At 41.3% G+C, this 13,242-nt stretch overlaps 1 protein-coding gene across 3 annotated transcripts in view; it reads right to left on the reverse strand.

Moving 5' to 3' along the window:
- ano2b (anoctamin 2b) overlaps positions 1-13,242 on the reverse strand; it is a 117,587-nt gene that overhangs the window by 87,474 nt on the left and 16,871 nt on the right. For all 3 annotated transcript variants that reach the window (XM_042079162.1, XM_042079164.1, XM_042079165.1), the window contains 3 exons: positions 12,997-13,151; positions 7,013-7,067; positions 4,082-4,133 (listed from right to left, as the gene is read on the reverse strand). In XM_042079162.1, coding sequence (XP_041935096.1) covers positions 4,082-4,133; positions 7,013-7,067; positions 12,997-13,151 — 262 coding nt within the window. The remainder of the gene's footprint in view (positions 1-4,081; positions 4,134-7,012; positions 7,068-12,996; positions 13,152-13,242) is intronic.

The following is a 13,242-nucleotide window of genomic DNA, read 5'->3' on the forward strand; positions in this document are numbered from 1 at the left end:
GACCAGGATGACCAGGATGTCTCCTCACCCATCGCTACGGAATGGAATGTCCACTCTAGAGAGGGGGATGCTTTTTCTCTACGAAACTCCCCCTCGCTCGTTCTGAAGCTCTTTTCCTTTTCTTTGCATCTTCCATCAAGGGTTTTCGCTGCTTCTTCGCTGGCTCTGCCATTATAAACACGTTTGCAACAATCGCTAGTGTTTCGTTAGCCTGCCTCTGTGCTGTATGCAGGATGTAAACTGATCGGTCGACGGGTATGATACACTGATCTTGCAAGCGGGATATTCTTCCTACAGGCAGTAGGGGCGGGCGAGAGAGTCTTCATTCGCCCTGTAATGAGTCATTTAACCATATACCGACTTTCGAAGATGAGTAATTAACACGAACACTTTGCCTGGTGTCCCTTTAATGGCAAGGAATTAAAGGTGCTCTAAGCGATGTTACGCGGTACGCGGCAAATAAAACTAAATAATATTGTGTATAGATCACATCACTCTATTTACCACAGAGCCCAATAAATCAGCATCAGATCATGCTTAAATCATAAAGACTGAAGATAAGAAATGCATTCAGACATGTTTGGAAACTCCAGGGGGACATGAAAGAGACTAATCTGTCTTTGCAGATAGACATACAATGCCTCAAAGACAAGCACATGAGACATGTTGGGAAAGTCCAGAGGGACGAGAAAGACCAGTAGACTGACATTCTGAAGAGCTCCAGAGGGGCCTTAAAATTCTGAAGAGCTCCAGAGGGGCCTTAAAATTCTGAAGAGCTCTATAAGGGCCTTAAAATTCTGAAGAGCTCAAGAGGGACCTTCAAATTCTGAAGAGCTCCAGAGGGACCTTAAAATTCTGAAGAGCTCTATAAGGGCCTTAAAATTCTGAAGAGCTCCAGAGGGACCTTCTAGTGCTGAGGGAAGAGCTGAGGAACAGTCCAACAAAATAGCAGACGGTGCACGCACATTCAACTTAGTACAGATGCAGGGTAAAGTAGATCCGTGAAATAAAGAAAAAGTACCCGCACACTGTTGCTGCTGCTCCCAAAGTAATGGAGCAAAGTAACAAAACCTTGTTCTAGTACCACAATAATCCAACAAAACCTTGTTCTGGTACCAGCCCTCCCCCTTCCCAACATCAGCTCTCTCATCCTCCACAAAAGGAGGACACTAAAACATCATCCAGGTAGAAGGAGATGTCTACAATGAATCAACTCATCTGTGAGCAGGTTCCAAAAACTACTAGGCAGAAGAGAGATAGAGAAGTAGACTCCACAACAACTACAACATGAACAAAATAATCCAGAAAGTATCCTTCTAAGTGACTCTAATGGAAAATTCTGAAATATGAACAGTCTCTTCCCAAAGAAAAGATTGATAAAACTTTGGTGCCTAACCACAATGAATGCTCTTGAGCTACTCAAGGATCAAAGACTGAAAGATGTCACAGATATTATTATTGACACTGGTACAAACAACCTTACATCATGAAGAAAAAGATGTAGGAATGTCCCTGAATAAATAGCAACAAAAGCAGTCACAACAGCACCAGTGGCCACAAGTCAAGCTGCATATTATATATTATGACCTGCCATAAAATAAAAGAAACATTGTAACTTGTGTGTATATAATATAGACAAAAATTTTTAGATTTCTTGTATCTCCTATGTTTTTGTATCTGTTGATGTAGTGCAGGGGGGTCAAACTCACACAGGCAGTGGGCCATATTTGTTGGAATAAGACCTCATGGGGGGCTGTCATTGTCATGGTCATTATCATTTTTCTGCATGGGTATCAGAGTATTGTTTGATGATCTACTTTACTATACCCCCTTATGAGCAAACAAGTACAAATCATGCACTCCTGTCATAGACTGCTGTTGTCCTCTTGAAATACCCCCCCACTTCCATGTCAGTTTTTTTCGGACTTTTCCTTCCTGAGGATAGTTTGTAGCACTAGGTTTCATCAATTTATCATATTATAGGGACATTGCTTATTAATGTTCATTGCTCATTGCTTAGAGACATTGTTGAGGACCACTGGATCTATTTTTTTTTGTAATATTTTTCCTTCCTAAGGTTAGCATGAACCCTGCTGGCGGGCCTGATCTGGCACCCAGGCCAATTCAATTCAATTCAATTCAATTCAAATTACTTTATTCATCCCCAGGGGGCAATTAAATGGCACAAAGAGCAGCATATTCCACCACATACAGTACAACATCAATAAAATAAGTTAAAAATAATATATAAAAAAGGGGGGGGGGAGGGGATGGGATGAGTGCAACAGTCATCAATCTACTGAGTGTTGTAGTATAGTCCAAAGATTGGGGGGGGGGGCTTGGAGTTTAGGAGCTGGACAGCCCTGGGGACAAAGGCCTTATGTTTAACACCCCTAATGTAGAGTGTACATTGGGTCTGTGTGGAATATGTTGTTATCTTGACCCATATCCAATGAGATATCTGTAAAGCACATTGAACTAAAATTTGAGAAAGAAGATTTTTCCTCTATTATACAACCCTTCATTTGCCCATTTCTCAGAGTTGAAACTACAGAGAAAGCGATCACAATGAAAAAAGACAGACAGACAGACAAATTAGAGAGAGATGATAGGAGGGTGGGAACGACAAGGATGAAGCCAGAGATGACAGATTCAGTGACTAACATACAGAGACACAGACAAAACAAAGAGAGAGGGACAAAGAGGGTGTGGGTGTGTGTGTGTGTGTGTATGAGTGTGTAAGAGTGAGAGAGAGAGGGAGGAAGAGAGGGAGAAAGAAAAAGAGCGAGAAAAAGAGCTTGTGACCCTGTCTGTTCTCAATCCATCCCTCCGCTAGCCTACATCTCTGCCTGCTTCTCAGACAGTGTGTGTCAGTGACGATTGCTGCTCTTTGGAACAGGGGAAGCTCTGATAAAAATGGTCAAATATTAAATTAATATTATTAAGGCGCTATATTGTTCTTTGAGGGCAAAAATTATCCCAAAACCCAGAATAGGCAAAACAGTAGGCTATAGAGTAAGCATGGCATCATGTAGCCTACACCGTTATATAGCGCGCTACGTAACTTAGCCTAAATACACAACTGAAACAAAACCAAGTCACAAACTCTGTAACTCCACATTACGGTTTTATTTACAGTAGCCTATGCTATTTACAAAGACAAATAGAAACCGACTGTATTGCTCCCAAATTACGCATCCCTTGAACTTGAACCACTTCCTGTCAGATCGCGACATATGCTGTCAATCAAAAAGAGTCCAGCCTCTATCACGGTTCCTCCAATCATCATACAGAAGCTCAGCGTCCAGGCCATCCCACTGTCCCATTCACTCCCAGAGACGCTGGGCTTCCCTGGAAATGACGATTTTGTGGCACTTGTCCAATAAACGTGTAGCTTTTCTGCACTGAGATCAGCCCACTCTGTAAGTTCCATTGAATGTCTAGTGAAGCCGAGTGTCTATGGGTTTTTTACCTGGTTTTTTGATGGATCGTGTCGTCACAGCAATGTATTACGGGTGCGAAATCACGATAAATGACCGACAAAACCTTATTGCTGAATAAACTAGCAATGAAGATGAACATGTTTTCAGCATGTTCTAGTTGGAATAGTAGGCTAGAAGCTAATGTAATAGTGTTATTTGATGCGATTTTCCGTGATATTTTAGAGGAGGCTGAGCTTCCCCTGTAGTCTTAGAGCAATCGCCTCTGGTGTGTGTGTGTGTGTGTGTGTGTGTGTGTGTGTGTGTGTGTGTGTGTGTGTGTGTGCCTACATCTCCGCCTGCTTCTCAGAGCTGCCGGCTCTGTCCTTCTGCTCCACAGTGGCTTCCAAAAGAGCATATGGTAGCAGGGTCCACCAGCACACACTACCCCCTCACACACACCACAACAACCCACACACACACACACACCCCTATAGCTGTCCATCCCCACTCTCTGCCTGGGTTGACACTCTTTGGGATTCCCCCTCAGGCTTGGCTAGTCTGTGTGTGTATGTGTGTGTGTGTATATGTGTATGTATATGTATGCATATGTATGTGTGTGTGTGTGTGTGTGTGTGTGTGTGTGCGCACACCATACCCACCCATGCTCTGACTAGTCCGTGTGCAGGCTGTGCGTCGAAGGATCTCATGTACCTGGGGATCCCAGGAGAGAGGGAGTAGAGAGAGAGACAGAGAGCATTTTTGGCACAGTATGGTCACTGTGGCACTAGTATGTGAACCTGCAAGGCGAAACCAGTCGCTTTGGTAAAATGTAGAAAATTAAGTTAGTGTGCTCACATGAACGGTCATAAACTAAGCTTTTCAACAATATGTATATTGAGGATATTGCAAAAAGTATCGCTAAGATAATGGCATCCAAAGTTGGCATGGTTCTCCCGTCACGAAACGCCAGAAGAGGAGAAAATCACCTTTTTAAGTAAATTGTCACGTGCGATAGTGTGAGGACAGTTATTAATAGCCATATGGTAGCATGTCTTTGAAGCGGATGACTGACTATGTGCAGTTTCATCAACCGTGCAATGAGTGTCTTTTTCTGCCCCCTAGTTAATACCTGGGACGGTGCTCGGAAGGTTTCACTATTAAGGTTTTGCAACTACGTCATAATGTCATGTGACCGTTTGTTTACAGCTAGAGTGGTAGGCAAGAATGGTAGGCAAGGCACTGCAGAGAGTGGTAGGCAAGCCTACAACAGTCGGGTTGCATAGGCTACACATAGTTACAAATAGCTTCAAAATTGAAATTTTAATATCAAATATTGACCGGGATGCCGACCACTTGTGTAGGCCCTAACAGTTGGTTTTACAATAAGAAGCAAAAAGGCGACGAACGACCGTTTAGCCTACCTATCCTCGTGGTTGTGGAGGATGATCGTTAGCAGCTGTGAAGTCTTTTATTCTCAAGATAACCTAATGGTGTAGCCTACTGTCTACGAAGACGTAGGCTAAAATACTACTATCTACAGTCATCCAAAAATGAATTGCCAGAGATAGGCTATGAAGGGAAAAAGTGCAGCATTTTAAACATGGCAAGATTATTTTTACCGGAACAGTTTGTTCTAATTTGTCTCGTGAAATTCGTGCTTGTGGACATCAATCACCTATCTTCTGTCATTCTATTTCAAGTTATCATGAGTGTCATTTGATTATATGATCACAACAAATGCTAATAAATGAAAACAGAATAGGCTTATGTGCTATAGGCTAACGTTATAGGTCAGGCTAACTCCCGTATGTCAAAATAAACTTATTTGATCCTAATTGTTTAGCGATCACACACAACAACTTAACACAGCAACCTCAAACACCATTGTTGAACCTAGGCTACTGCTTCAGTCATGTAAGAAATAAGCAGTTTATGAATTATCTTTACCCGTTTAATCAAGTCCACATGACCAAAATAACATATTTAAAGGCTGAGCTAGCATAACAGCCTAATATAGGCGATGCTGCAATGGATAACTAATAAAAAGTTTCATACAATTAATGAACTTTATCACTCACATTCTGAGTTTTCTGGGTGGTTATATATCCATGCAGATCGTCTTCGAATAAGCCATCGCTGTTATATGATATAATATGTTACAGGATTCATGACTAACGCCATTAATGTTACATGATGCTGACTGACTCTGGCTATAACAGTAGGCTACCGTTTTAACGTCTGCTGAGTCTACTGCCTACCAAGACCTGTCGCTGTTCAGTTGAAGTTAAATGATCAAATATTGTTTGATTTTGTGTCAGCTTTCAGAAGGAAGTCATGTTCCTTTCTGGTCAAATTTCACAGCTTCTAAGAAAGGCTATTGTCTTCGTGTAAACCGAGTTTTGAACAGAGAAAAAAAGTTAGGCTACCATTAGGCTACATGCAGGTTCTCCCATAACGTTATCGATACAGATCAATGCACCAAATCAGGGCGATTTTAGCGAAACAACGTTCCTGTGACAGGCTATCAAATATTGAACAGTGGGATAACGTTTCATCATCACCTTTATTGATGCCTGAAATGTTGACATTGCTGAAATACATAGATGTAGCCTACTGAGAGGCAGCTGCAGACAACGATGTTCAATGGGTTCAACTTGTCCCTTGCCTACCAGCTGGATGTAAACAAAGCTATAGAACCTAGAATACGTCACATGAAAAACGTTAATAGAATAATTAACCCTTAAAGGAGTACCGGAATGTTGAGAAATGAACGTTCTAAAGAATATCTGGGTTCATTGAATTTAACATAGAATTTTAGAACCTTCAATTGTTGCGGAACTTAGAACGTTCAAAAACCTACACCTTTAAGGGTTAATGTATTTCGGGGAAGTAAGGGGAGAGGAAGTTCTGTGTACACAGATTGTAATACTTCAATGGAAAACTTCTCCTGGTCCCTAAAATGACGCCAGGATAGTTTGTGCCCTGAAAGGGAAGTATTTCACATTCATATTCAGCTACATCTGCCAAGAACGATAGAGAGCTGACACATTGAGTAAATCTTAGCTCTACCGTAAAACCTTATAGCGGCGTGGACAAAGGGAATGACTGAATCTTCACCTAAATAATTTCAGGGTTTAACAGTCAAAACTTATGTTTTTCCGTGAAATTCGACATTTTAACCCATACGTTTGTTTATCGTGGATTTCCTCAAAATAGCACCGTGCGCAAAGTGACTGGTTTCGCCTTGCACGGTCACGTATTACAATATTTATCAATTCAATATTATTATATAAATTTCCTTTTAGTACATTAATCTACTCTGATAATATTGGGTCTGAAGTCCACAATATGGAACATAGCCTTGTATGCTTTAATATTTATGCTTTATGAACATAATCTTTATTTGCAATAATATTGTATCGGGGCACGAAAGCCGTGCAGAGTGGTATGTTCTTCTGACCACGAATACACACATACACACACAGACACACGCACATACACACACACACACACACACACACACACACACACACACACACTTTCTATCTCAAGCAAGCAGAAGAAAGATGGAGAAAGAGACTTTGACTCACAATTCGACTCCTTGTGGCATTGTCAAAGAAGGTGTCCTTGGATTTGATGTTGTACCTGAGAATAAACAATGGCTTAGAGATATTACAGACAGAAATGGACCAAGCTATTAAATACAACGCACACACACGCCCACACACACACACACAAAAATGGTCAGTCACAGGGATTAAAGTGAAAAGTGTTGTGGTAACGATATTTCGGCTACTTTATGGTACCAGGGCTGCCAACCTTTCAAAAAACATTGGAGTGAGATTTGGTGGGGCCAACCAAAATTGTGCCGCGTACACAGCTCATTCAGCATTATACATTTTTGAGGACAGCCTGGACTAAGCATATCTGAGAAAGTATGATGTGATAATATTTGCATATGTTTTATGCCAGGCTTTATATCAAGAAAAAAACATTGCGTCTAATTTTTTTCTTCATATTTTTGCAGTAATGTCACTAGGAAGGCAAGGAAGCATGCCAGTAGAAATATTAATATCTGTGTAAGTATGATTGTCTGGAATCTGGCAATATAAGAACCAAAGATTCTAGAGCGCTACGCTCTAGAATTGTTGATAAGAACCATGATACTCTGTGGCTAAGGAATTTACAAAAATGTATGTATTGACATTAATAGTTTACATTAAAATATGGTGCACCGGGGCCCAGGCAGGAAGGGGGGCCCACTTCCACGCCCCCGATATGGGCCCCCTCCCGTAAGTACTCGGGCTCATCGCGCAATATTGTAAATGAGCTGTAATTACATCGGCAGTTCTCGGATATCAATATTTTTTCTCACACTACAGTATATTCCATGAAAAGGGTTGACAGCTTTTTATACCACTAAGATTCCCTATAACTATTAGTCATGGTGACCTTATTTTTTGCACGTTCAGATGTTCAGATGTTCAGACACTGGCTACAATATGAGTTAGAAATTAAAAAAAATACCTGCAACTTAATAAATTTCTTTATTTATTGTCCATTTTTACAGAAGAAACAAGGCCTGCTGGGAATGGGGAAAATGTGTTTATCCCAATGATCTTACTTCCTGTCATTCGTGATTACATTACGTTGTGAGGCTACTTCTGGATGTGTTGTAGCTTAGTTTTTTTTTTTTTTTTTTCAAATGTGTTTATTGGATTTTCTTTTTTTTCTCCTTTCAAGGAATAAGAAGTTACAAATACAGTAAACATAAGAAACAAGCTACTAGACAAAAACATACATAAAATTAAAATTGAAAAAAAAGAAAAAAAAAAGAAAAAGTAAATAATAATAATGAGAGACATTAAATGAATGAAAATTAATGAAACACTCAAAACCAAATGGCACGCTCATTGCTACATAAGCATTGGTACTAAGTATTTAGACAGTGGGTATCCCAACGATTGTACAGGGGTAATGATTGTATGGTCAATTTAGAGCCCTAAGAAATTGAGGGCCCTTAACAAAGTCCAAAAAGGAAGTCCACATTTCTTCAAACAGAGCATATTTTCCTTTCAGTGAATATGTTATTTTTTCCATGGCTATAACTTACAATGTACAATGTCCTCTAGCCAGCTTTTGGTAGTCGGCCTCTGTATAGACTTCCAACATTTTGCAATAGTCTGCCTGGCTTGTAGTAGGCTTAGGGTAACCATCTTTCTGTTAGCTCGGCTGAGATTAATGTCCTTTGGTAAGAGTCCCAAAACGCACATTCTTGGGCACATAGGAAGAATCACCTCTGACGAACTTGAGAGTGTCAACAACCTCATTCCAAAATTCTTGTACTTTTGAACAGGACCATAAACAATGGAAAAGCGTCCCTTTATGTGTTTCACATTTAATACATACATCAGGAATATTTAAATGATTCAAAACCTCTGGAGTGATATACAGCCTCATTGACCATTTATACTGTAATAATCTGAAACCTGAATTAGAAGTTTGTGTTTGTGATTGGGTACGAATATTTTGCCATTCAGACCCACTTATCTCCTCCCTTAAGTCTGCGCACCAAGCAAGTCTCTTGTCCTCAGATGTCTCTGGAGACCCAGATGACAAAATCTTATAAAAGATGGAAATAAGTCTTCTCTGGTGTGGGCTTACCATAATATTTTCTACTGCTGAGGTCTGGCATTGAGAGCTTTTTTTGGGTCTTGTAGATGAAGTCTCTGACTTGAAGGTATTTAAAGAAATGTTTAGCAGGTATGTCAAATTGTTTTTCTAATATCTTCAAATGGCATGAGAGCATCTTCCTGAAAGAGATCTGCTATTTGGCCAATACCTTTCTCTGCCCATAGTTTAAATCCCTTGTCTTTTGCCCCTGGATGAAAATTATTGTTTCCCCAAATGGGTGTGAACCGTGATAGCTTAAGGGAAACCTTTAGGTAGGTAAGAGGTATGTTGGCTGAAGTCTCTCTTTCCATGGCCACCCATGAGAGGGATGGACTGGACCTAAACCAGAATGAGGTTGTCCAAAGCTGGCATGCCCAGTAGTAATATTTGAGGTTGGGGAGTTTCAACCCTGCCCTGTCATATGGGAGATATAGTAGAGAGAGACGTAGTCTTGCTCGTCTGTTACTCCATATGACATTTCCGAAGATTTTAGTCATATTTTGGAAAATATGACCAAAATATGCCAGTGACCCAGAGATTAAAAAATAGTCTATGCGGGATTGTGTTTGGTGTGTGTTTGAGTGGCATGAATATTCCAGTGTGGTGGGATTTCTAATTCTCCAGATATCACAAAGATACAGCTCTGACATGAAGCAGCCTATCACCTTTCGGGTATTTGTATGGGAGGTGTCATTTCTCGATGAGCGGTCTAGAAGGGGGTTAAGAGCACAAAATCTCCACCCATAATTATTTCACCTCGAAAAAAGGAAATGGTCATAAAGAGGTTACTAAAGAATGTGGCATCGTCATTGTTGGGCCCATAAACGTTTACAAGAATAATTTCCTGATTCAAAAGAGTTCCCCCAACCACCACACATCTACCTGCAGGATCCTGGAGAAGTTTGTGAATCCTAAAGGGGACTGATTTATGGATAAGGATTGCTACTCCTCTTGCCTGTGAGAAGAAGCAAGAAGCTAGAATTTGCCCAGGCCATCTCTCTTCCTTATATGGACAATCTCATCTGACAATAGATGTGTTTCTTGGAGAAATATGACTTTTGCTTGGAGGTTTTTAAGTCTGGACATTATTTGCTTAATTTTAACTCATTTACTCATACCCCTGACATTCCATGAAGTAATATTGAGAAAAGGAACATTACTCATAACCCAGCCTATGTCATATTAACGTTATACCATCAGCTCCTCTTCTACCATAGGAGACTAGTGTGCCAACAAAACACAAAAAATAGAAAAAAGAAAAAACAGTAACAAACGCCCCCTCTCTAGAACTGAGACAGAGCTATCCTAAGTCCCTGTGCCCCCTAATTGCACAGACCCCACTCAAACCTTTGCAAAACACAGAAATTCCAGATAACTTGCATTGATCCTTAACTAAGAAGCAGATATAGAACATTCAACAAATTTGGGTGGAACCCATGTCCGGCAAAATCAATCAATCAAAGTATAAAAGAACAAAAGTAAACCCAAGTATGTATAATTACTGACCCATAACATTATGTAAAATTAAACACAAAGAGGCCAGCTATAACCCAGAATATGTGATACATGATACTCTTATCCACTAAAGCTTAGTCAAAGCTTCGTTCATTTATGTTGGATCCAAGCATGCTTGCGAAATCTAGCCAGACTCACTCACGTCATTGTCCCGTTCAGTCTGAGACCGTTCTGTCTCGAGCTCTTGTATGAAGGCCTCTACATCTGCTGGAGTAAGAAACGTAAGCAGTTTACCCTTGTGGTAAATTCTCATCTTTGCTGGGAACTGTAATCCAAACTCAATATCCAGAGTATGCAGTCAGGTTTTTACGCCATCGAACATTCTCCTCTGCTGCTGGATCTCCGCGGATAGATCAGGAAAAAACATCACACGGTTCTCCTCAAACTGTAACGATTTCTTCTTGCGGGCCGCCTTCATCACTCGGTCTCTGTCAGTCAACCAGCGGAATTTCACGAGAATCGCCCGAGGAAAAGGTTTTTGGTTCAGATTGTTGGCTTTAGAAGCGGCTGCTTTGGGGAGTCTGAAGGCTTGGTCAATGGAAGGTGGAATCGGGAAATTTTCTTGACTAAGGAGGTCTGGTAACCACATGTTGAGGAAGGATACCAAGTCACCTTTCTCTGAGTTTTCTGGCAAGCCCACCAGTCTAAAGTTCAGGCAGCGCTGGCGGTTTTCAATTGTCTCCACTGACTTGGTGAGTGCTAGCATCTTTTTCCGAGTGGTTGCAGAGACGTTAGCTAGGTTGTTCAATTGGTCCTCAGCGGAACTTATACGTGATTCTGCGCCACTTAGTCTTAGAAAAGGAGTCCAATGATTATTTGATCTTGCGGTTTGAGGTGATAACTTCTTTGAGCTGGGCAGTGAAGTCTTTTCGAAGAGCGTGAATAGCTGCTAAAATGCCATCATCCCTAGATTGGGTTTCTGGAGCTTCAGGTAGCTCATGAGCTAACTCCAAATCGCCATCTTTCTTCTTCTCTTTACCTCTTGAACCAGGTTTACTCAACTTCATTTTGGATCCTTGTTATATCTTGCACTTATATCACTCGACTAAGACTTTTAACTATATCAAACGAACGGGTTTACATTTACATATGATATATTTTACCGGAGCACTTGGGTTTTGCGACTTCTCACGTCCTCACATAATAATCAGCAATGCAATCAGCAATTAGTAAGCATAAAAGTGGCACACAGAAGAGAAAAGAAAGACGAGAACAGGAGGAGACTAAATCCAAATGAATGAAACTGAATAGTTTTTTTAAAAACACGAATGTTGCTGCTGGCGTTGATGCTAGCAATTCTGACTTTAGTCCTACCTAAGGAGTAGGCTAGCATGGGACAAGAACGATTGAGTGGATTGGCTATACTCTCCATAAAGAACAGCAGAGCCAGGTAGTTGGGTTTCAACGATATATCAATGACTTTGCTGAACAGAAGGCCCGTAGAGTGAACTTCTTCTAATGGGTGAGTTACAGGCTGCTTTTTTATGGAGTAGGCATATGTGAGGTGCACTTTCTGTGACCTTTTTGTGGAAGACTATCTGACCGCTGCGCCACACTGTTAGGCTAAATTAAGCAATTTTGTGGTTATTGTGTAGGCGCCACGCATATGAGTTGCTGTGTTTTCCTTGATGGCTATTTAATTGTTCTATGGTTATACGTTATCTGCGTTTCGGTTTCAGAAGTTGGGAGAATTCAGTTTAACAGGTGGTAGCGATGATTTGTCAGGTAGCCACTGTGCATGGCTCTTTCTGATCACTTTGGTGAATCTACATCAGACACATGCAATTTTGTGTGCGTGTGTTTGAGTTGCGGGGGTTGTGGTTGGTGTTCGAGGGGGGGCCAAATGGAAATGCTTGCACCGGGGCTCAGCATATCTATGCTACGCCACTGGGAACTGCATATTGTACAGAGGCATGCTTTACTTGTATTCGGTAAGGTCTGCTGTTTATTGTGATATAGGGTTTGCCATGTTTTGAGTGCCAGGGGTGCCGTTAGGGGAGGTAAAGTTCTGATTCTAAGGGCCAGGCACTGACGGGGAGCCACCAGAGATCAAATTAACGGAAATCCGTCGTACGACGGAGAACTTCCTGCAGTCAGTCACTTCATACAGTTTACCACCATTGACTACAGCACTTTATGACAGAGTTTGCAGACATCACATTCTTCAATTCTTGTCGAAAACAAATGCTGCCCCACCCCAATACATACTTTCCCTATTCCAATCACTCTACACCCTCTCATTCCCTTTCATTCACTCACACACACACATACACATACACACACTTTCACTCCCTCTGGCCCCTCTCATCCCACTATAATTTTCTCTGTCACACACACACACACACACACACACACACACACACACACACACACACACGATTCTTACAGGTGCATCTTTTCTCGGGAGAAGCAATGAGAGAGGAACTTGGTGCGGCTCTGGTCCTGCAGGTGAGGGACGTTTGGCTGGAAGGGCTGGTTCATCTTCCTCCACACCGCACTCAGGGTCCCCGCAAAGCCCTTCTCCTCCTTCAGATCATAACTCTAGGGTTAACACACACACACACACACACACACACACACACACACACACACACAAACGCATAAGGGCTGTTTAGCCATAAAAAGTGATACA

The sequence above is a fragment of the Alosa sapidissima genome, chromosome 22 (assembly GCF_018492685.1).
Source record: "Alosa sapidissima isolate fAloSap1 chromosome 22, fAloSap1.pri, whole genome shotgun sequence".
Taxonomy (NCBI): domain Eukaryota; kingdom Metazoa; phylum Chordata; class Actinopteri; order Clupeiformes; family Clupeidae; genus Alosa; species Alosa sapidissima.